The sequence below is a fragment of the Acanthaster planci genome, linkage group LG09 (assembly GCF_054643075.1).
Source record: "Acanthaster planci isolate LZ-2023a linkage group LG09, COTS_SCS, whole genome shotgun sequence".
Classification (NCBI taxonomy): domain Eukaryota; kingdom Metazoa; phylum Echinodermata; class Asteroidea; order Valvatida; family Acanthasteridae; genus Acanthaster; species Acanthaster planci.
Window position 1 is genome coordinate 2,709,671 of NC_141785.1, and position 25,265 is coordinate 2,734,935.

Sequence of the window (25,265 nt, forward strand, 5' to 3'; positions counted from 1 at the left end):
TCTAGGCTATACGGATATGTCCCTTCTTTGAATCACTTCGTATCATAACAACTCCAACTACCTGTTTACATAAGTGGTCAGAAACAATCTCTGTCAAAAAAGGCAGTTCACGAGAACGGACAAGTTAATCCGTTCATCAGTCGGGGAAGTGAACCGCACGGATGACACTTCGAATTTGCGCACTTTAGCGGAACGTGCGCATCTCTGAGATTATGTCGAACCACCGCGTGCACTCCGCAGGTCCCTCTGCCCTGTACTGGCTAATAAGTTGGCCGTGCACATTCCGAGGGGCTCTCGTCCGATGCATATATCCCACCATGAGTCACCAAGAAGGGGGGAAATTATTTTATTCCCCGAGCATTTTTGGGGAAATGCTCGGTGTTCGTCTGACAAGCCAGAGGTCACCAAATTCTCTGCTGCTGGTGCGCTAGATAATTTCTGGTACCCCTGAACATGTACATCAAAAAGCTTTGAACAACTCAGCAATGGAACCAATGAATTTTCGTAGGTTTCGTTTGTTGATAAACTCGCGATTTCAAGAACTCACTGATCTTCGTGTGGATAATAGATCTGACTTTGCCACTAAAATAGGGAAACTTGTATTTCGCATTCCACATGTCAATATTTTGCTGACTTCTAGAAATACAATTTTTAAAAAGTGGCAATTTTATCAAGGCAAAATTTGAAAATAAAAAACAAAACAAAACACGGGCCAATAAATGGAAACTCTCTTGTATTGTTCCAAAAAGGACTTCCACCGATTCTCCCACCTCCGTCAATTCTGTGGCCTGTAAACCCAAATATCTATTACTTTTAATGGAAGAGAAATAGACAAGATGGCGATATGTCAGCCTTTATACGTGTGGAATTTTTCGGGCAATAACTATCACGTGCAAGGTAAATGCGACATATTTGGGATTTTTCTCTTTTCTATAAATTCTTCCACCAGCATCCACATTTTTTTCCAGTTCGAGACAACATAATTCAAGCAGAGAGGTCAACCCCCAAACAGGAATAACTCTCGATATTTCTGTTTGATTTTCCCCACTCTTTTACGGTCAGTTTACGCTCCCTTGACTTCGTGATTTATTGTATTTTCACGTAACACTCGAAAGCCAGAGAAAACAACGGTTCTAAATTGCATACCAGAACCAACAAGAGGGAAAAAAGTTCCTAAAAGGGTGATTGTAGGGAGTTTGAGACAAGGTCCGTGCTCCAACCAAGCCTTTAAACGTGACCGAGGTCTCCTCTCGGTCTAATAGATGTCTTTCCGTTTACAAATTGGTGGGTATTGCTAGTGTCACTCGTCGGTGTATTAAGCGCTGGCTCCTCGGGTCTCTGTTTCGACTCACGCGCTAACTGGGCCCAGAATCTTCAGCCCCCCCCCCGGAGTCGATGACCAGTTAATTCACAGCAAATATAATGTGTCACCTAGTTCATTGATAATGTCGCGATTAGATAGTTTGTCTGTCAGAGACAACCTGCCGGTTCTCCGGGGAAATCGGGACGAGAGGGGAACTGGTGGGAGGGGTCCAGGAGAATTGACTTCGACTCTCTGAGCTTGAGGTGTGGGATTGCGCCATCGTCACGTTGGAAGTGATACTTTGGATGTGATACGCAGTTATACCAGTTCTTTTCAGAACCTAACAGACTCACAAAGAGATCGTATCATTGCATGGTGCTACCGCACGCTTTCCACCTCAGTTATACCGGTTGAATTTTGAGGGTGGCTTGCCAACAACCCCTTTGCTATTTCATCATCAACCTAATCACCGTCGAGAGCGAACCTGGTTCAAGATAGGAAACAGCGTAAGAGAACACCTCACTAATCTCTTAATTGCTCCGACACAAGTTGCTGTTCTTTAGACAATAAAGGGCCTATACAAAACTGCATCATAATGCAAGCATGCCGTATATAATGTGTGCATGCCACTTGCTTTTATAAGAACCAGGAGATCAATGGCAGGGATTGACAATGCAAACGATTGCCACACTAATTCCACAGCGAACATCATTTGTTTTCAACCATTCAGCACTTCTTTTGATTTAGGGGATTAAAATTTTCCTTTAAGAGAGGTAACGCTTGCGAATGGAATAACAATGACAAAATCCACTTCCGAATTGAGATCAGCCATTTTTCTCACTTTTTGGCTTGGTTAACAGAGACAGTGGCAAATGTGAGAAAGTTTAGAGAAACTGGCACTTTCTGGCAGACATAATAAGTAAATTTCAGGGTTGTTGTTCTGAACTGCAGATGTTACAATCACATGTTTGGATGATAATGGCCAAAAGTTAATTTAGTTTTCCTTACCAAAAATTTGCCTCAAGGACCAACTGGATTCAGATAATGTACTTTCCTATCGAAATTCGTCATTACTCCAAACCTTTATTTAATTTCTGGAATGAAAACAAGCAGTCCAGATAGACAGTCCGACAGCTGAAAAGAAGACTAACAGTAAATCGGAACTATTTTTACACCACGTTTTCTTGTTCTTTAATTTGGCACTGCCCGCTTCCGGGCTTTTATGGTTAATCGCCACGAGAGGTATTCTCTGTCTCATGATTTTCCCTCCAATTTCTAAGAGTTGGATCTCAATATACAGTACAAAATGTACACTAAACGGACATTCCCTATTAACGGTCACGTGAGAATAACTCACTTGTGGATTGTTAATTAACAACACATGAAGATAATAAAAGAACAAAATAAGTAGTAAGAATACTGACAAGATCAAAAGTAGACCTGTGATTCTATACATAAACAATAAATATTGCCTTGTTTGGTCTGAAAGTCAATTGATTTCACGTCTTGGTAAAAAGACAACGAACCTTGTATAACTTGAAGGGGTCATTCTATTCCAAATTTCTCCAAATGTCTTCATACGTAATCAAACCGTCGTTTTCAGATAGCAGTTTCATATATCATGGGTGAATTGAACTACATCAAGGTCATACGTCAGCTCGAGTACAAGTTGGGGGAAAAAAACCAAAAAACAAAACAAAACAAAAAACCGGAAATCGTTGGACAACTTGTGATCTAAGAACATGTTTTCTCAGCTTTAGGTCATTGAGAAATTTACCCAGCGTACACTGGTGTATTGTTTCTAAAAACCTCAAATTGGAAAAAAAAAGGTTGAAGCTTGTTTTTGGCGGACGACATACTGTAACATTAACTGCATTTAATATATTAACGAACTATCTCATAAATAACCTGAATGTACAACAACTCTGTTTACTTGCAGAAATTGCCAGTAATTTGATCTATCTTACAAAACATAAATATATCCAACACCATTTAAAGTATATGTACAGTGATTTTCTTGAGTCTTTTCATTTTTGTTTTAAATTTGAAATCATTAACTTTCGCTCCTCAACAAACACAGCGTACCCACGGCAGCATTATGCACATGTTTTCGATGTCTTTTTCTTAATTATACCCGATTTATTCAACATGTAAATACACGAAGAGGATATTGTCAACATTTCTCAAAGAGAACGGTTCAGTTTGGCTGATGTCCGAATCAATCAGATATCATAATGATCGTATCCCCAATACATGTACCGTCATCAGTAAACTCGTTTGTCTGTTCAGGAGAAAAGGGATGGATCTGAAACAGGAATAAACTATAAAGAATTTGTCTTTCTACTTTTGTAGTTACAAATGTTACAAACTAAACGCTTTCTTCAAGTGATTCTAAGGGTATGCAGAAACATCACTGGATATCCCGATCAGCACAGCTTTGAACACTGGGCCAATAACCCTCCCATTCTCAAAGAATAGTCACCTAACATCAGTTGCAATGCATCGTTGTTAAGTATTTCCATGTTTACCATTTGTAGACACCAACCTGCAGATTGTAAGATGATTACGCTGTACAAAGTGTTTCAAAAAAGTTCGCTTGTATCGAAACCAATTTTCACAAATTAAACGACCGACATAAACTGTCATCGAAACGAACTGCACATGCATCAACAAGACACACTAACCATGAACGGCAATTCCTACAACATTCGAAATACTTATTGGAAGAAGCAAAGATGGCTGTTTGACCTTAGAATTAAGCACGTTTGGGGGCAATTCTTAAGCACGGATGAGATATTTAGCGATCATCCCAACGATTCGGCCCGCCATGTCATGGCACGTGTTGGTGCCATGAAAATACACGTGTTGGTCTGCGCAGCCTGCGACACTCACCCACACATCCAAGGTGTTTGAACCCAAAGGTTTTGAACCCCTAAAAGCAATGTTTCTGACCTAAATTTAAAGACTGGAATCCCGATTAACGGACAAAACCCTCAGGCCAACGCGGAGGACTGTGCGACGCCTAACTGATCGTGTAACACCCTGTCAATACGTCGGCGACTGACAAAAATTCATCCCAGGCTTTTCCCTGTTCGGACACGGGAATCACCGGAGATCTGTCCCGGGGTCTATTGACGCTACAACCATCGATTCCACATGATTTCTAAGACTGAATGCGAATCACCCACTCAACTGGGTCTGATGTCGCTTTCAATATCAAAAAAGGCAAGGAGACTTGAAAACTGACAACAAATTTGAAGAAAATTCTAATGGTCGCTGTTGACAACAAAGAACGTTCTGCTACAAACAACTACAAGGCAAAGCTCGCTCCGTGGGTTCACTGCACCACGGCGCACGAAACCTTCAACATCGAGCGTTTGAGCTACACTATCGGGACCTACATGTAATGTACATCAGGCTAAAAGGCCATTTAATACACATTCTGCATTCTCTTCTTGTTTTGTTCTGTTAATATTGAGACAAAGCACCACTACGACAAAAACAGAAACAAAAGAAATTAGATCACTCTGGGCGCATGGCTCACATTAGTAAATAATCAAAAATTTGATTCTGCTAGAAAGATCATCTAACTGGGTATTTCAGAGTTCTTAAATATTCCAAAGTTACTTTGCGCTTAGTTTCTGGTGCACTCTACCAGTACAAAGTAACATTTGATTTTCAATATACCTTGTTTAAGTTCTTTGTGCAATATTTCTTCTTTTGCTATCAGAGTTATCTCATCTGCAGTTGACATCACTACTAATCTCGAAAGCGTCACTTGGGCTCTTTTTCGAGCCCACTGACCATCCTCTGTATACTCTGGAGCTCACTGGCTGCCGAGCTTACTACTGAGGCGCTGGGGCTCGTGGAGCCCTTGGAGGCGCTAATTGTAGGTGAATTGGCCGAGTGTCCAAGTAAAGTAGAGGAGTGGAGCGAGTTTTCGTAGGGCAGCGTGCTGGCCAATGGGCTAGCTGTGGTCACCATGGTCGTACTGGTAGCCGGCAAGGCGTAGGGCGAAAACCTGAATCGCGGGTGACCGCTGAATATTGCACCGGTGCAGGCATTGCTCGCGTAGGCCTGGCTCAACGCTGAGGGGTCTGAGTAGAGTCCAAAACCAGACGCGGCCAGACTGGATTGTGAGGCCAAGAGGCTCTGGTGAGCGCTCAGGGCAAACGCCGAATGAACGTCTAGACAGTGATGTGATGATGGTGAATAGGAACCAGACGACTGTGACACGAAGGGAATCATGTGAGACATGGCACCCAGGTTGGCTACACTACCTGGAAGGGCCATCTGAGGGTGGAGGAAAAATGGATGCGGCGTCGGGTAGACCGGCGTGACCACGGGCGGGTGCGGGCCGTGCCCTGTGGCTGCCGCGTGGAACGGGTTTAGCACGGACCCGGGCGACCCACTCCCTTTCTGCCCTGACGACGAGGACAAGTCACTTTTATCAGAGTCCCTGCCGCTGTCCGGTTTCCGGCTACCCGTGATACGATCCTCAGTGTCCGATTTGCTTCCTAATCCCACGCTGTCCTCATGGGGGCGTCTCTCCCCGAGGGTGGGGATTTTTTCCCGGCTGACATCCCTCATCTCCACATCCTCCAGCTTTGTCTCATGGCACCGTCTCTCGTTCTCTGCCCTACGGCGAAGCAGCTCCGTAACCTCGTCGTGATCGGCGGCTAGTCGTGCAGCGACATCTCTCTCGTGATGTGACAAAACTGAAGTCAGAATAAAGAAAGGATCGGCAAATTATCACTCAAAATCAAAATGAAACCCGCTCCAGCAGCAAGCGGTTGTGTAATCAGTTCACTGCAAGACTGAACGCCATTTTTCGAGAACTTAAGGTAACAGGTCACTTTATGAAGTTTTTTTTCTGGGTCACAATCGATAACAGTGTTTCGAAAATCGTCAAGCTATGCATGCTTGTTGATTTTTGCATGTCAAAAAGGCAAACCGAATAAAAAAAAGGGTTGATACAACTAAACCAATGCAGTTTGTTAAAATTTTCCGAAAATTGAGAAGAAAAACGTTTTCAGGTTTTGTAAGGATGTATTTCACGGGGATCTTTACTATAAATACGTGTAGTATATATATTTTCATTGTTCATTCAAATCTTCAAATTTCCACCTTGGTGCGTGCTCTTTTCTCTTTTATCTGTGCCATGCTCATGTCACAGCTTTGAGGTGACAGCAACAAATTTTAAGAATTTTCAGAAATTTCCCTTGAAATTTTCACATTCTTGATTAGAAGGAAAAAACTCTTCTGACGTGAATTGAGTTGTAGCGTTCTTAATCGGGGCCCCGTTGTATCAGGTTGAGCTGCAAACTGTGAAAGTGGATCCTGAATTATTTCCTCACTCACCATGAAACAATACACCCAAAGTGGGATTTTTTCCCCATCCCCGACCTTGTCAGGTGTAAATGGGTGAATCACTAATGGATTGGAGATGGGGCGATGGGGCAGAGCTTAGATTTGGATGTGTTTTTGAGCCTGGTTATTCAATAATCGGATATGAAATAATCGGATATTCGGCGGCGAGCTGATGTGGAGGTTAATTTGCGTAATTGGTGCGTGGCTCAGTGCGTTTGGGGTCGCTAACGAGGTGCACCCGATAAGTTGACTTCCCGCGTAATGTTCTTAGACTAGAGTGACGAAGTTCAATACTAGATTTTGTGAATATGTGCCTCAAAATTTAATGTGAATTCTGTTACAGCAATGCCGCAACGACATTGCTACAATAGGTTTAGGCCTATTACTAGTGATGATATGCCAAACATATATGGAGCAAGCAAAAATTATGGTTGTACATGTAACTTGGGTTTCAATGCAAACTAATTTTCCGCAAATATTTGAAGTCTGTCCCTATTCCCAATCGGTCCCAGCTCTCTTACCTTTGTCTTCGTGCTTTTCGGAATTAGTCGTGCTGACTTCGCCAGCCTCCGGCTCCTGATCGCTAGCCCCGTCATCTGGGTCCCTGTGGTCCAGCTCGTAATTTGCTGACGTGTATTTCCTGAGGAGAATGACAAAGGAAGGTAACGGACATAAAACAGCCGTTGGGCTTTCAGCATTCACGGTGAATGGATTTTCGAACAGACAATGGGGTCATTAAGAAAATGGGACTAATAAGGATTTCATTTTGAGGATTAGCATTTAAGATGGTACATAATTAGTTGTATTAAGATGATCTCTTTGAATAAAGGACATCATTAAGGTGGCATGTCATTGCAAATCTTATGACAGCTTTTGTCAATGTCGAATGGTGATTTTCTTTATAAATCAACCCCATACAGCACAAGGCGTCGATTCAGCACTGCGTTTACACTGTCTAAAGACTTCCAATTGGCCTTTATTGGGGGGCCACGCGCAATACCCACATCTACCAGGTTCCCACAACCTCTAAACCCATTTTCTCAGAGATAACCACCATTTGCAGGCTTGTTATCTGGACCTTTTTTTTTTAATCTTACTGTAGATTCAACATCTGCAAAGATTTTTGGTCTTTCTCCGGCCACTTGTTTTAACTGAACGTAATTAATTAGATTAAACGGTGGCAAAATGGTTTTGAAATGCCCCTTATCTGTAAGGCCTTCGCCTTTTCTAACAGTCCGTTTATCTACAGTCGGTACAGTTTTTCCCTAAGGTAAACAACGACCTATCGGTCCCATCTGTTTCACAAATGGAGTTTTCTAGACTTATGATCTGGAAAATATTTCCGCACATGGTGTTGTGCAAACACAGCGTAATTACTGGGTGAGAGGTTAATTGACAAGTATGGCATCATGCTCTTGGTTTTCTGTATTTTTTTTCAGCATATCATGCACCGAAAGGAAAACACTTCAACAGTTTTCGACAACTCCCGTACACAGCATGTACCAGCTATACAGATGTGCAAATATACAGTCGTGTAGAGTGAACATATTTGTCTTACACAAACACCATAATCCTTTCCTTACACGCGCAATTCAGCTCAAAGAAACCACTGTCGTCTATTCCTTGGCTGCAAAATTGCATTAAAGCATGAGCTATAAATCCAGCTCATTGTAGGTTAATCAACCCCTGCATTTTTAAAATTGCCGATTCGTGAGAAAACAATGTAATAACCCCATCGTGGCCTACATATAAATTATTTTCTGGGAGAATTGCTTCTTTTCAAGCAACGACTGCAGTGCACGTCGACCACGCCGGATAGGGGAAAAGTACACCACAAGCGAGGCGTGACGACACACTGGACCGAAACCAACGACGATTAAACCGGCTCTGTGGGTTCATTTTTCTACCCAACTGGCCTTCACAGATTTATTAGAAGCACCCTCTGTCTGTTGTGCTGTTCAAGTCTCCCCCCCCCCGAGTATAAGCAAGCCCCTGGGGAAATGTCGGAAATTTCACTGGTGTGCTGCGGACCTGTGGTCCTTTGTTCTCATCAGGCACGTTTACAATTTGTTTCGTTTGATGTATCTGAAGGATTTTGGAAATAGTATGGGAACACTTCAAATGAGCTTCATCCTCTGTGAAGCATTAGCCAAGGGTAAATAGTGACCATTCAAACTACTGGGGGCCTATGTGCCTTACATGCGACACAAATTGACTTTCTTCAAGTGAGTCCGACAAAAAGGTCAACAGTATTTAGAAGAACCTCCTTACCTCTTCTCTCGTTTGCCCGATCCTTGATCCCTGAACCCTTTTGCGAATGGGTTGTTGTCGATTTTGAGCTGTGTGACCTGTTAACACACATGAAAAGAGATGGTTAGAAATCACTTAATTCGAAGGAAAGAGGAGGCTAAAAAAAATCAGAATAGAAAATATGCTAAGTGTATAGATACTGTCCTCGTGCATACATGTAGGGCCTACTTGTATCTGTTGTAAGAGTGCATGAATATTGTACAAGGCACGTCAACAGGTTTTTTTTCAAACAGTGAAGGCACTATAGTAAGCGTTTCCCCATCGATTTTTATGAAATTGAAATCGTAAGGAATCGAAAGCTTTGGTATCGATACCAAACGTACATGATGCGGTATATCTTTCCATATTAATACTGAAAAAAGCAAATCAAGTTGAAAGTTTTGAAACGGAGACAGCATCAATCGATGTCATTTTTAAGGGAAACAACTTAAAATAAAAAAAAAAGATGAGGGAAGAATGATGAGAGGGACGTAAGACCCAGTGAAAGAGTGTTCAGTGAGCAGACGTAAATAGACGCCGTAGAGACCCACTCGTGCCGGAAACGCGGAAACCAACCGGCGCTCGCGCCTAAAAACGATCCCGGGTTCAGACAACACGAGCTTGTATTACCACACGTATTACCGGTCAGACTCCTCGGTGATTCCAACAAACTCATTCCGAATAGGGGAGGGACAGATTGTCGACCGAGTACGAGGACGAGGAGGAGGCGCCACGTATTAGGGGGATCAGCCTTTGTTCCCCTGCCCGAGGGGTAGGCTAAAGCGCAATGAGCCAGCGAGACGAGCCAGCTAGATCCGCTGCTCGATCCGAAATTATTGCTGCCGATCTCAAGTTACCGGTAACAACACCCCCCCCCGAAATGGACTAGTGCTCTTCATTTCTGCTTCTTGCGACGAGTCTTCAAGCACTCTGTGGCAATCACGAATGTCGGCGGCGTCCGGCACTACGATGGCGGTACGGTAGAGGGAGCTCAAAACGGGGAATAAAGTTTAGGCAGAGACAAACTGCTGAGTCATGCTCCATGGGTCACTTCGAGTTAAACCGGCCTTGCCTATTCTATTGCATAATTAATTTCCGGTTTTCACAATTGGTTACCTCTATCTCCTTTACTCCCACACACCTTTACCGACTACTTGCCGAGTTCTATACCACCAACCGCATACTGAACTCATCCAAGCGGCAGGTTTTCCCCAATTAAATTCCCATTATGTTTGACTAGTTCAGCTATACCCCCCCCCCCGCAAAATGAGACATAATTCTTATCAAACAGACAAAAAAAAGTTGTGTACGTTTCACAGAGAGCGCCAAAGCATGAATAAAGAGAGCCGACGACGTGACTACAAGCTGTGAGCGGTTTTTCTTTGTTCCCGGTGTCGGGCCGGTTGACTGAGCTGGAGCCAGCGAGACCCGACAGTCGAGTCCGCGGCAGGACCAGGCGAAGGGACAACACCGGAACCGGACATCCGTGGGATGGCAGCGGGGAATGGACGATTGACGAAAAAGGTCAAAATCGAACTGACAGCACGGGTAGTGAGCGGTCAGCCGATGACAAAAACGGGGGAATAGGATAAAAAGGCAAAGGGTTATGAATAAAAAAACATGAAAATAACTGTACAGATTTACATTGACAGGACTGTTTTGAAAAAATTAACAAAATATTAAACAAAGCTTTCATCTGGTAAAAAAGGTATGTTTCACTTTATGGTATACATACATGGAGTTTGTAAGCCCTTTTTCCAAACAGCTTACAAAAAGCACTGCTTCAGTTTTTTTTAAACACAAATAACTTCCTTGATCACCTTTTTTTTCAATAACTACGTTATTCACCAAGTAGGCCTACATCTTCTTGGGCATAATCGTGTAATTGCCATTTCTCCATTTTCCTCCACACACTGGTGGTGGATTTCCATGGACCAAGTCTTTTGAGGGCTTTGGAATCCCTTCCCAGCCCGCATCAAATGCCAGGTTTAGAGAATATTAACAAGCCAAGCATATGCAGGCCTACTTGAATTCTCGAACCATACCATCATGTTGGTAGTTTTAAACGCTGAATTAAATGCATAAAAAGCATCACAGCATTAATGCATGAACGTCAGACATTTTCTAGGTAGTCCTGGATGGATTTGCCACTTCGAGCAATGCGCCGGTGACACATCACTTGGTTACATCCATCTACCAACTGCAACGGCATGTTTATCGTTGAACAAACGAAAAAAGCTCACTAGTGATCAACACTATTCAAATGTAACACTTTATGAATGAGCGAACTGCCGGAAATGATTAACAATTCAAATTCTCTGGAACGGTGATCAGAGGGATCTGCGGGCTTCAGAAACGGGCAAAACAACTTTTCTTGCTCACACAAGCAATTCGGTGCGTGGTGAGCTTTGGGTCACTGCCGTGACTGTCTGCATTGTGAGTAATTTCATTCCGCAAAGTTTGTACCAAGCTTGAGGCTTTTCGCGTGAAAAACAAGTGGGCGTCCCGCAGTAAATAATGGGTAATTTTGGCACGCAACACCCGATTGCCTACCCACGGGGTAAGTGACAAGGGATGGGGGGGGGTCGTTGTTTAAAGAGTCAGTTGCGGTCACACAACCTGAAATACTATCGACTTGGGTTATTAAACCACACAGGCACACAGCGTATGCGTATTGCGACGCCACTCACGATATTGCGATGAAATTTTCATCAACATCTCGCTCGTGCATTATTCAATGACGTCGGCTTTGATTCTGCTTTTTAATTGCTGTTTGGTCGGAGGGGGCAAGGTGTGAACTGAGCTTGGACATGGATTCTGGGACCGACTCAGGTTTCATGCACATAGAAATATCTACAAGACTGATGAAATGTTGGTGCCTTTTTATGAACTGTTAATGGCCGGGTTGCGCACAGACATCGAATCTCGGCACCAAAAATGAGTGTGAATTGAATATTGACGTAGTTATTACTCAGCCGGGGCGCAAACAGTGTTTTAACACGTGAAGTCGGCGGGAGACTCCTTGCGGTTTCTGATTCGATCACGCAACACGAGGCTGCACCGCCTCCATTAGTGTCAGAAATGGGATTACCGGAAAGAGACAACCATGCAGCCTTTTGCCCCGTCATAGGAGAGCCCAGCTACACGGGGACTGCAGGCATGGATTCCTCAGCTAATTACGAGGAGTGATTTTCACCAGCGGGATTGTTGCCAGACACTTGGGACGGGCGACGGCACCTCGGCGGGTCCCGCTAGGGACCCTCGTAGGTGATAGGGTTGGCAACGCGCTGGCAGGCACATCACACTCGGCCGGGCAAGTCATCTTCCCGCAGTCTGGTACGCACACCGCTGACGCACAGTTTCGCGCCCGGACGGAGCGATTTTTTGTTACCCCCTTAATGAAGGCGGCACCTTCTAGCAGCACGGAAGGTGCTGGCCGCATGACCGATAGGTGCACAGGTGCTAGCTGAGGTAGATTGGCCGTTCTCGCCTTGGCGTGAAAGTCCAACACCAGACCCGTGAGCAGTAGATGTGCTTCTCATTTAGCCGTTCAGGCGGCCCTGACGCCCCGGTCCATTATTTTCCATTTGCGGCGCACGGAAGATGTCATTCCTGCCCCCCTTGTTTTACTAGATTGACCATCACAAACTGTTGCAAAAGTGCACGTGTCTTTCCGCCTCATCGCCGCTGCACTTTGTGGAATGCCGGAATATACATTATTCGAAATAACACTCTGCGATATCTGTACCTATCATCATCGTAACCGAATAACACGTAATTGTATTTACATACATGTTGTTTTAGAATCTACATGCCTAATGTGAAATTGCAGTTAACTTCCAGCACCATAACCTAGCATACAAAATGCATTAGAACAGGCGACAGTGTTGGGACACACCATCAACAAAACAACTATATATACACGCGGTTAAATTCCCCAAGAAACGATCAAACAAGCCATACCAAACAAAGCAAGATATACAGGAAATAGCGATGACAGAAGCACTGTTTCAATAAACATTCAATCATAAGTCACCAATTGAAAAAGTTGTTCAGTAAAGAATGTAAAAGGGAAAAACACAAAACAAGGAAATGCGAACAAAATAATTCACGAAAAACCAAGTATATGTACATAAAAGCTCCAGAAATCATTGGCCTGTCTCAGCAACGATGACTAATCCTTTCTGTTCATTTCGTTCACGCATTATCTGTCCTACTGTGTGGGACACGCGCTGGGAATTTATCAATTAAAATTAATCAAGATCATAGGCTGCAGAATCCACAAACTGCAAAATGATTCCTACTGCAGGGTCGATTCCACCATGATTCCACCGTTCTTGTATTATCCTCCCCCGCTATAAAAAAAAATGACGAACAAAAAACACCAGTCAACAAAATACTTAAGAGGCTTCACGCCATTTTCGCTAATTAACTGCACGGTCCTTCGTATGTATTTCCTGTAAAGGGCTTGCTGTTGAGGGCGACTACACATGGAATCCGACTGGCGCCAGCGAGTTTGAACAAGCTGAGCGCGCAATATTTTGACCTTGACAGGGTGACAGCCGGTTCCAGAGGCAGGGAACCCAACCAAGCATAAGATATGACTGCACACCCTACAACATCTGGGTTTACTATTAGGATAGTCAGGATCCTTTTTATGCACGCACTGTCCCCCAACTATAAATGGAGGTGGGACGCCTACATCAAAATGAATTGTGAATGCCCAAAATGCTACTCGTACACTGTGACTAGATATTTAGGTTAATATTTACCATAACCAAAGTTCTTTATGAAAATAATTTTAAAAAGTAGGCTACACAAGGTGACGCACCCACCTTTAGCTACCACCCGACCAGGCATGTTTAATTATTTACCTCTTTCTGGCGACAGTTTCATTATTGACACTTTTTTACCCCGCATTAATCGGCCGGCTGGCTTGAAAGCAACCCGCAACAGCCACGGTCAAATGCAGTGTTTAATTAATTGTATTTGCTCAAAATTCAACAAAAAAAGAACAGTTTAAAATATTACTGATTGGGGGCTGCCTTTTTTTTTTAAGGCAGAGAAAATGTCGATATTGACAAGATATTTATCACAAAAACAGCAAAAGCACATTTGTTGGCGGCCATCGGAGCCAACGCGATGATCGATGCGATTGCAACAAACAAAGGAACAGCTGATGTCCGTTGTGCGGCATTGTTCATACTTCATTAGACTGCGGGATGAATTCTCGCATGGCAGAATACCAGCATGCATGATGTCTTTTTTTTCTCCAGGCGTGCAGAGAGAAGGACAGTTTTAAACCCTAAAAAAAAAACTGCAGCTTAGAAATGAAAGATGATTTTGATTTGGCCCGAAGATTTACCGCGTGTAATTGCCACCTCCCCAATGTTTCCCTGAAACACAAACAAAACATCCCAAATTAATACCGAGTATCGACCAGACTGGAGTGGCGGGGCCAAACGCGGGCAAAGTCTCGGGGAAGGGCAAGTGAGTCAGCCGCCAGCGGGCAATCAGGGTAAGATTTACGGCCCAGTTTTTGCTGGATTGCTGGACTCTGCCGTCAGACTGTAAAAAGTGCCCCTCCGATGTGCAATGTGCCAATTCTGTGATGGGAACGAACTCCTGGAACAAACACGATCGCATATTTTGGTATGTCAACAATACACGATACCATCATTAAAATAAGACGTTTCGGAGACACAAAAATTCTCAATGTGATGACAGTTTGTTTTCCTTGATCTTTATTTGAAAAGGAAAACTAAATAAAATATGTCGATAATTCTCTGTTTTGTGGATACAAAAAGTCTGAATTCTTTGAAAGTTCATCGTAACTTAAGAGCGCTTTTCGCTTTTTCTTGAACAGCCGTCGAGACGCCTTTTTTGTATTCGTATATATTTTGCATGCGTTCTGGCAGCCTTAATCCACACACACTTGATCGGATGAAAGTAAAAGACGATCTCCGGAGCTTGAGCCAGACTTCATCAGTGTCAAATGAATACAGAGACGGAAAAAAACATGGCGAGTACAGGCTAGGAGGTAGATGTATTGCTGAAGGCAGACAGGCCGGCCAAACGATGAGAGATGAGTGCATTTATCGCGCCAGGGGCGTCGGCGTTGTCTGCCCCCAGCGCATCTCTCACGGTCAAGTGTATACAAATTCTTAGATACACACACAGAAGTCTTCACTTGCCACCTCTAAGTGATAGATTTCACAACAGCTCACCGCAGAAGATGAGTTTTTGGAGAAGAGGGAGAATGGTCAGAAGAAACTCAACGGAGACAAACGAGAGGTTGATGATTTACGAGACAGAGCGATAGGGCCATGTCTCCCCAAGGAAAAATATACACAGTCTCCCTCGTGCCAAGCATAAACAGGAAAATTGCTAGTAAAACTACTAATAAACTGTTTAATATTCGCCTGTCACTCACGGAGCCGTTATCATAATATGCATGCAAGGACCCCAAAGCTAATATGGGTATTAAATTAATGCCAGAAAACCCACGCATTTCTCCTTACTATTCGGACTTGGGTTGGCAGGACAGCTTAACATGAAGCTTGGACTAATTGCGAATAAATAACATCCTCTCCTACACAGCCCATCAAGTAAACAGTCTCCCTTTCTGCTTTTTCTTTGCAGTTGATCAATATTCAGACTCTCCATCCAAGAGAAAAATGCATAAAAACTCTGTTCTTGCGTAGGCCGATTTACGAAAAACAGAGAGTGAAAATACCTTTAGTATAAGATTTGATTTGTGGCTGGTTTCGGGTGACAAAGATTATGCCAATCGTCTCGAAAGACGAGTCACGCAGCAAGAAAAAAACGGCGAAAAGCCCGCAAATGAGTGATTCATTTAGTTCCATGAAGTTCTTCGACCCGAACAGAATCCGATATCGGCATTACGTGGCTTCTATTGCACCACGCAACTCGTCGGAGGCATTAATTTTCTACCGGGGTACCCTAATTAAGAGAAACTGCGAAAGCCAGACAAGGCCATTAATTTCATCACCTAAAAGGAATTTTCGCCACGGAAAAAAGGCAAAGATTGGGGGAAAATATGTACATCGTGAGGAGAGGGGTTAATTTGATCACCAAGGAAACCGAAAAACTGATGGCAGCATCTATCTCATCAAGCTAACAAGCAAAAAGCCTTGCCAGGCTTAGCAAACAAAATGAACTGAAGGTCACTCAGAGCACAGGCCGAACTTGAATCTACCTTTCACTATGTGCGTATTATTTGATTCGTCGGGGTATCATACAGTCGAGGTGGGTTTACCTTTTCGTTCTGGTAGGCAGTGACGGCGATGAAGTCGGTTTCTCGGAAGACGAAAGTCCGGAAGTGACTCCATGGCAATTTCAAAATGTCGTTGGCCTTGACAATGTGGAAGCGAGGCTGGTATTTGTGCATCGAATTTAAAATCGTCTGCAGAAGGGGGAAAATACAGAAAGCATAAGTTATTGTTAGAATCCATCAAACTTTTCAATTCATCTACAGAATAGACCGAATAACAGGATACAAAAAGTGCTTTTTAACTCAACATATTTGTCCCTAGCAAGTCAGGACCGATATTTACCCTCGTAAACTATATTTCTCCTCCCAAATAAAAACAAAAACAGAGGCTGTTGTTGTTGAAAGTAAATGACAATAAATCAACTCCGAACAGGAAATGCTCTCGTCATCTTACATGCAGGTACAGTACACATGGTCTCGTAATTATCGAAAGCGAGAAAAACAAGGCCCGGCAATTGATCTGTTTTGACCGGGGGTTTTTCTAATGATTTTGGCCTCGCAGCCTGTAGAAAATCTCTGTGGGATTGGCAGGCCACCAGGAAGGCAGGGGCCGGGGGTGGTTGTCAACCTTGTCAATATTTTTATCGCATGTCATTGCATTAATGCACCATTCCAAATACGATTTCTGAAGAGGCTGAACTACCACTGGTAATGAACAATATGAAAATGACAAAGGTATTATCTCCCATATTCGTTTTCTGGATCCAGTTTCAACAATTTCTTGAGACGTTAATTCACTCTGTGCAGAACTACGCGATGACCGGGCAAAATAAACAGAGGGAGATATGAGGGAGTAGCCTAGTTTCCTAGACACCCATCCATTTAACAACTTCTTGTCGAAATGCACGCCTCGACAGAGCAGTGCCCCATAACTGGACGGTGGTTTGGATGAAATAATCCAAGTGTACATCCCGAACAAGCCACTGTGCCACACGCGACCATTTAGTGTAACATCAGCGCTCATGGGGTTGGACAGAAGTAATAACGGGGAAAGATATAAAACAATGCTAAATTTACTTTCTTTTTTAAATAAAAAGACTAAAATTACATCAACGTTCACTTCTAAACACATGTACGACTAACGATCAACTGGAACCTGATTAGCAACACGTGGTCGGTGAGAATTTAGCAGCCACAATGCACTAACGATTAGCTTCTCATATCGTCAGCCGTGACAAAATATCGAGTTTTTGGAGGCGCCGACTGTTTGAAGGGGACAACCCTGACGTGCGTCACAACACACAAAGGACAGAGCCGCCTGTGAAATCGCGCTGTGTTTCCACCATCTTCATTACCAACGAAAATCCTCCTAATTACTTTCCCTTAAAAACTATCAATCATGTGCTGCAAGTTCGTTTTATGATAGAATCGCGACTATTATCACCAGACCGTTGACTTTTCCACAGCTGTATGATACACAAAACGATAAAAAAGGAAGTTTGGAAATTAAATGTGCTGAGCAAACAGTCTCCGCCTAAAAATTAATTGTCAAAGAATTTGAACACTGTGTCAGTTAAATCGTATTTTAAATTAACTGCACTGCTGAGTCGTCGTATCCACTTTTCAATAAACAAATCCCAGATTTATTTGATAATTGCCTGAGCTAAGCGGGCAAACGAAGGCGTTCGCTCCGCGATACCAAAATGGTGGGTTTGATACGCACCCAGCCGTTCCAAGCATGCACTTCAAAAGCTTAATTGTTTAAGATATGCATTACTGGCGTTGTAACCGAGACGACCTAATCGGTCTGGGATTACAGGCCGCCCTAGAATTCCAAACAAGAAACTGATCCACGAATCTGAGAGCCGAATGGGCCGATTTATGGCCCGCGCCGTTGGTAATCAGTTCAAAGACGCGGAATTTATGAGCGAAATGGAATGAGAAAGACTCTCCTCTCCGCGCGGCAGGTGCAAAAGCCCAAATGGAACCAAATTCAGATGAACCGAAAAAAAAACCCGCTTTTTGTTTCTCGACTCGGCAAATAAATTAAAAATGAACAGAAAACGTGGAGCTCATGATTTGTTTCTTCGAAAAACAGCTAAAAGATTGGGCTTGCAAATGTAGTTTCCATTTGAGTTGGTCATGCGAATTACACTTGATAATCCCCGATAGGTGATGGCGTGCGGACGCATGAAGTTGAACTTCAATAGAAGTAGGAAAGAACTGGAATTATATTCTCCCCTTTTGGTGTCATGGAAAGGAGGTCAGAGGTTAAGACAAGAAAGTAGATAATAGTGTTTAATCTGGGCCAAGTAGCCGCCTTTCATGGTACAAGGCAGACGACCGTACGACACTCCAAAGCGATTACTGTCTGTGTTGTCACAGGGCTTGTCTACTGTACACAAGTCACTCCAAAACCAAAGGTGGCCTGCAACCCCCATAAAACGCGGCTGATAAATAACCCTAAAATATCGATTAAGACCTGTAATTTATTTAAACATCATTAAGGGGACGCGGTGGAAGGAAATAAGCAGGCACGACAGGAGAAGGGTGTGCACGGTGGCGTGTGCGTGAGGGCTGGCATCCTTATGGGCTGGCTGCCTTTGCCAGTCGGTGCTGGAGAAGGCGGTCGAGACAGAGAGCGAGCGAGCGACTGGTATAAGAGCGTTGATTCACGCCTAGATGTCGCCCCGCCGGCAACACTAATTGATGTGCGATCACCCTCGATCAAAAGGCAGCGCTGACATGCGGCATGATCTTATCCATTTTGCGATATCAAACTGATAAAGAACCACTGCTCGGTTCCCGCAAGTCCATGCACCGCACCGCCACTTGAAAAACAGAGCACAGTCGCTGTTGAGGAAAAGGCCAATGTTTACTCGTCAAACTTTAGCTCAACAGCACACGGGGAAGAAGAAAAACCCTGAGACAAAAGTGGCGATCAAATTATGAGCTTCTATAATGGATCTTGTCTGGTGGAGGGGAGGGGGCGACTGATATGCGGCAGTCGCAGGTAGCCGTGGTGCTGCTTATATCTTGACACAGTGAGCTTATACAGATAACATGCCACTTCACACCAAATAAACGGCTTCTCTAGACGCCTAAAGCTGATAACAGCACCGGGCTTTAAAGTGTAGCAGACCGGTCGACTTGTCACAAGAGCCAACTTTGCTTTTCTTCACCGGGGTGATGAAAATCAGGCTTACGGAGATCAAATCAAATCTCTCGGACTACCAAGGACCTTCTTAACACGGCCTCATTGAAAAGAGATCTACGTTCTTGGGGTGCTTTAGCCGACACATAGAGGGCGCGCCGTTTGTTCAAAAGACAGGGCTGTGCGCTCATTTCAAACTCGGAACTATCTCCGCGGCTGACAGATTCGAGACAGAGGAAGACGTGCAGGCGGCACAGACATGTGTGCTGTTGGCTGAGCGACACGGCAGCGCACGGTGAGCTCACCGTACCGTCGGAGCAGGGTGCTGGCGTCAGCCAGACAAGGCGATGCACTTACGGCTAATAAAAAATGGCATAGTTCTCACCGATTACGAACTAATAGCCGTCTGGGATGAGAATTGACTTAGCACCCAGACTGCGAATAAAGCATCGTGGTAATACACATAGCAGACTTGTCCCGGAGAGTCAGTGCGAAAAAAAACCTAAAATTGTTTCATATGATATGAGGCTTATTTATTGTCCTAACAGACGGCGTGCAGCTCATGTCTGTCGCGCGTTGATCGGAAGCACAGACGCAACGCCACAAGCCCGCAAATGATTTGACACCATTTACAGCGATTCAAGGACTGCTAAAAGAAAAACCTTAAACCTATGCACTTTCCTCAATACCTGACTCTCAGTCTCTTTTAATTCGGAGTAGGGCATTACAAGCGGGGTAGTAACGAGACAAGCGTATATGAATGATAAATACCTTTGGCCTGCTGACAGAGACAGAAATATGTAAGAACAATATCTTCAAGATGTCGGGGATCGAAGTCATAAAGGAGGTTCATTGTCCGCTATCAACGTACTGTATATTTCCACGCTCTCTCTTGTTTCAATTTGGAGCCGACGACTGCCCCTCTACAGTTGGCATCTTAACAGTGCGCTTGGTCCACCTTCTTTTAACTTTGCCGGTTCTTAAAAGGGGCTAGCTGTCTTCGCTTAATTGTTTAAGGTACAATAGAACGAAGACCTCTAGCCAGGCTTGATTTATACCCGCAAGGTGCACTTTGCTCCGCGGCGTAGTTTTGCAAAGGTTTTGTTTTATGCGACTTGTTCGGTGGGAAAAAAATATTATTAATGTACATGTCCAGATAATAAACCAAAGAGTCGCAGACAACAGAAGAAGCGAAGCCGATCCCGATTTCAAATGGGCGGTGACAAATGTCTCTACCGTCTAAATATAAACAGAAAGAGAGATGGCGCCACCACTTCTAGAATGCATCAACTGATAATGAACGAATGTTTCAGTTGATGGGGCGCGCCGGCGCCGAAAAGTGGTGACGTCATCGCGGCGTTACGTCATTTTCATCAAGGCACCGCTATATCTCCGATGTTATCTACCGCCTTGTTTAGTCTCGTGGGCCGGGGTTAATTTCAACGCCGCAAACGCTGGCGATCTTTTTGGAAGTTTCTTTAAATTAAAAGGCCCGCGTAAAATACACAAACATTTTTTTTCTTCCAAACCATCACCGGCAATTTTGATGTTGATCCAGTGTCTGTTAAGCCGGCCCCATCTTATCTTTTAAGCCTTGTAATAATTGACGCTTCCCCGCCCCTAATGCCGCCCCACGTATCATACTGTCTGTCACCATAGTGGCAAAACGTCTCCAGCAAAGAATGCGATCTGCTATGTTTCCTGTCACTGCAGACAGCAGGTATACAGATCACACATACATGGCATTCTCAAGTCCTGTCATAAGACGTATAAAGGCTTAGGGGCTCTGGCATGATGTACCTCGTACAAACACGATAAGATTCCTTAGAATTACTACAAATCCACGTGTTTTGGGTGGAATTGAAAATGTAATACTGGGATTGCATTATTTTGAAAGAATGAGACAGAGAATTCAGACACATCATATAAAAAAATCCAGAATTGATTCTTTTGAAGTTGTGACCCAGTGATCGAGATGACTAGTGTACGGCAATGCATTTGGGCCAACTGATGTGTTCACTGGCACTGAAGCAGCTTGAGGGTAACCATGCTTGGCATGGCATCTCGTTACCACACACACCGAGTGTTTGTGATGTCTACATTTGAGCATTTTCTTCATGCTGGTTCACAGGATGGCGCTGTATGCTTGCGTGATAGAAGCTGGCAACGTGAAGAGCCACTTGTCCTGGACAGGGCACATCTCAACGCGCCAAAGTCGGCGCCTAATCTGGGTTTCTTTTTGCCTTCTTCCACTGAAAGAGAGAGAGAGATAACTGCAATATGGAAGCACCCCTAAAGGCGCATTTTTTTAATGACCAAATTCTGGTTTTGTTACAAATTTCGAGAAGGTCACATTTACGAAATGATTTCGGTTTGGGAAGAAATTGCCGAAATCGCCTCTGTGAAACCTCATACAAACACGCGGATAATGTGTAAGACTCGTTTACGTTTTATGTCATTGGTATCGGAAATGAACATCCAATTGAACTTCTGACCTTCGAACTTATTCCTTGATCTTATCCTTGACGCAAGTTCAAAGGGCACATGTAAGCGTCGCCGACCCAACTTGTATGGTTGCAATTACGCTGTTCTCTTGGTATTTGATGGACGTCATCTTGACAATATGGCTTCCCGGTCCAGTGCCTTGCATAATTTTCGAACATTTGGGAACACGTGTAGCTCTCAATGTTAAGTGTCTTCGGGTGAAAGACCATCACACTGACATCAATGAATAGTGGAACGTGCATTAGCAATGTCACCTTATCCAAATGATAATCCGTAGAATATCAGGCGGCCTAGCCCACAAAGTGACGTCATAAATACCTAGGAGGTCTGTGTAACACAATCAGAATGGCACCCCTGGCCCTCGACGGGGCTCGTGGCTTGCTGAACCGGCAGACGCCATCATCGCTGTGCGATCTTTATTAAACCCACAGGTTACAGTCCTGGCGTCAGACGGAGGACAGAAAATTCATATTGTAAGTCCTGACCAAAAAAAAAAAAAAAAGCCGAAGTTTCGGGGCCCCGTCTGAAGGTGTTAATTATTACACCAGCGGGGACATAAGTGCGTATGGTGACCAGTTTTGATGAGGTCCTGCGGTGCCGTATTAGCAAATTCCCCGGCACGGCAGACACAAGTAGGATTGCGTGGAGTATGACAAATGTATTTGCACACGCTTGACTGAATGAAGAATCGAGAAATCTAGACCGAGAGAAAAAAAAAAGAAAGAAATGGGACGAATGAGGTACTTGTTTAATTCATACCATTTTTTCTGTCGGTCAACAATAGTTAAGGATGGATACTTGACCGATTATTCAGCCACGTGAGAGACTTTACTGGTACCGGTGACTAAGGCTGCATAAGAATCTCCTGTCTAGAGCTAGGTCTAGGTCTTCACTCCATTGGAAATGCGTGGAGACGCGCAGTCAACAGACCTAGCCGTGGCTCTGAAAGCCCGTTTCGGACATGGCCTAAAACTGAAGGACTATGCCCGTTTGCAGACTGCGCTGCGAGAACAGAAATCATTGTCATAGGACATTTTCAGCCCCAGCCCCTCAAAAAAAGAACAGACTGAAATAATAACTGTTAGTCGCAAAACATACACAGAGATGTGAAAATTTTAGCCTTTTTAGCAAGGCCATTTTTTTTCGAATTCAACTAATGCAACCTTTTTCAGTCTATGAGCGAAACACTGCGAAAGAGTTTTTGGTTGGCGATTGGCATCGCGTTCAAATGCGTGACACCTGCACTATTCATACATTCCTGTTAAACGTTTTGACAAAGAAACAGCGGTAAACAGTTTAAGACTCGAAACTGAAAATACATAATAAATGTCGGGTTCTGTTCTGTGCCGTTGGTTTTGTTGAAAGCAAAGGCAAAGCGGAAATACCATGGGCCCAAACCTTCGCATGCATCGCTTACCGAGTGTTGATGTGTAAAAGCGGCTTTGTCATAGCGCAAGCTGCCGCCTGGGAACTTTTTTTTTTGTTTTAATTCCTGCGATATAGGCTTTAACGGTGCCATATATACAACCTTTTAAGGTTTCATTTTGTGCTTATGTCACGGTCACTTGATGCGATTGTGGTGTGCAGCTTGGGTAGGTCAGTCGAGCATCGAGGCCTTCTGCCATGCAGCCGTACCGTACGGTACGAGTCATTTAACCATCAGATTTGGTCTCCTCCTTCTTCCAATGTACTGTCTGTAATGTAGTTAACCGTTTGATTCGATATTTTCCCCATGGCTAAACGCGGCTCGCTCAAGCATTATAACCCAATATCATGAACAAGTGTTACAACTACGCATGGAATTGGCATTGCGTGTATGAAACAGATAGGACCCGCATTATCAGGAGACGGCAAAAACGGAAATATCGGTTGGGGGTTATTTCTTATCACTTCATTTCTCCAGTTGTGTTAATTTGTAGACAATAGCCGAATAATGCGGTGTTCGAATGAAAACAACTCGCCTGCCTCCATGGCCGACCGACAGAGCAAAGCGGTAGTTAAGGGCTTCATTTGTTCTGATGCACAAATGTATCGCACAGTATGGTGGACGAAAGGGGGAATATCACTGTTATCAATCTTGTGTGTATGTGATCGCCCCATTTGGGAAAAAAAAACTAGGACATTGTTTGTTAGGCCTGAACAGCAGTGTTGTAATTACGATCTAGGGGTCGCCTCTTGTATATATTCACAGACGCTATTACCGTGGGCTGAGGGCCAAAGGTGCGTCTGTTGCCAGCACTAGGCCTACCGCCTGCCCAGCCAGATTCGCTAGGCATTTATCTTCACACGGTGTCAAGCGGGCCAAAGATACCATTATTGATCTAAAAAAGCAAGTCAAAAGGGGTTATTAGGTCGCGCCATTGCTGATAAACCCACTCGCCACATTGAGCACATCTCGACAGAAACAAAACAACACAACAAGGCGTCCTTTTTTTATTCTTCCGTGGTTGCAGCACAACAAGCCAATGCTTCTCGAGACGCGACCCCTCGAGTCGGAACTCGTGACAAGTTCCCCTTCGACCTAACCCAAAACTCAAACATCACGACCCCCCATCGCATCTTCCTGTCTCTCAACCCGCGTGACCGACGGCGGTAGGTAGGATAGTGGGTAGGGAGATTTGTGGGGTTCTTAATAACGCAGACAAGTGTACCGACAGCAGTAAATCAGCCACAAGTGGTTGGATCCTGACGCCTGCCGGGTCCATTTTTAGTTCTCACACTTGTAAGCTGTGGAGGTGAGTACCCGATACGAACCTGCCGTGACATCAGGAGCGCTAGGCGGAAGAAGTACAGGGAGTGTAATGTCCGGTCTGGGGCAGGTAGAAGAGGAACGCTGCATTATCGGAAATCCGAAGTTTGTTAAACATTAGCTTCATCTCCATGGCAACACAGGCGTGTTGTTCATTCTCATCCTTTTACTCCAACAGCTCCCCTAGTTCCTCCTTGACCTAATCTGGCTAACAAACAAGAAGAAAAAAACGACAAATCTCTAGCGTTCCTTTTTTTTCGTCGCAGCTCGAACGCATAAATAGAGACGTCATCTTCACAACCCCCCCCACTTCAAACGATTGACAATCCTGACAAGATATCGGAAGCTGGCATTCAGCGGGAAATCGAAGAGTCAGGGCTGGACTGAGGGAGATCCAGACGGAAGGATGGAGACGATACGCCAAGCCCTGACACGGCAGGCTCGAAACCAACCTGTCTGCTTTAGCAGGCTGCTTGTGATCTGACTTCGATTGGCCCCGGTGTTTGTATTGGACTTTTTCCTTACACTGCCGACGAGAGCGATTTCGCGCGTTCAACACCGCTCACATCAACACGACGATATACGTACGGCCTTGGTCGTGGATTGTGAAATGTGTCAAATCTCGAGTGCGCATTTCACCGTTACGACGATTCCTCCTTCA

At 44.2% G+C, this 25,265-nt stretch overlaps 1 protein-coding gene across 2 annotated transcripts in view; it reads right to left on the minus strand.

The window, feature by feature from the left end:
• Window positions 1-2,467: 2,467 nt before the first annotated feature.
• Window positions 2,468-25,265, minus strand: part of LOC110983751 (T-box transcription factor TBX2b-like) — a 42,622-nt gene continuing 19,824 nt past the window's right edge. For both annotated transcript variants that reach the window (XM_022243281.2, XM_022243290.2), the window contains 4 exons: window positions 16,242-16,388; window positions 8,945-9,021; window positions 7,195-7,313; window positions 2,468-6,021 (listed from right to left, as the gene is read on the minus strand). In XM_022243281.2, the coding sequence (XP_022098973.1) occupies window positions 5,078-6,021; window positions 7,195-7,313; window positions 8,945-9,021; window positions 16,242-16,388 (1,287 nt within the window). In that variant the 3' untranslated portion in view covers window positions 2,468-5,077. The remainder of the gene's footprint in view (window positions 6,022-7,194; window positions 7,314-8,944; window positions 9,022-16,241; window positions 16,389-25,265) is intronic.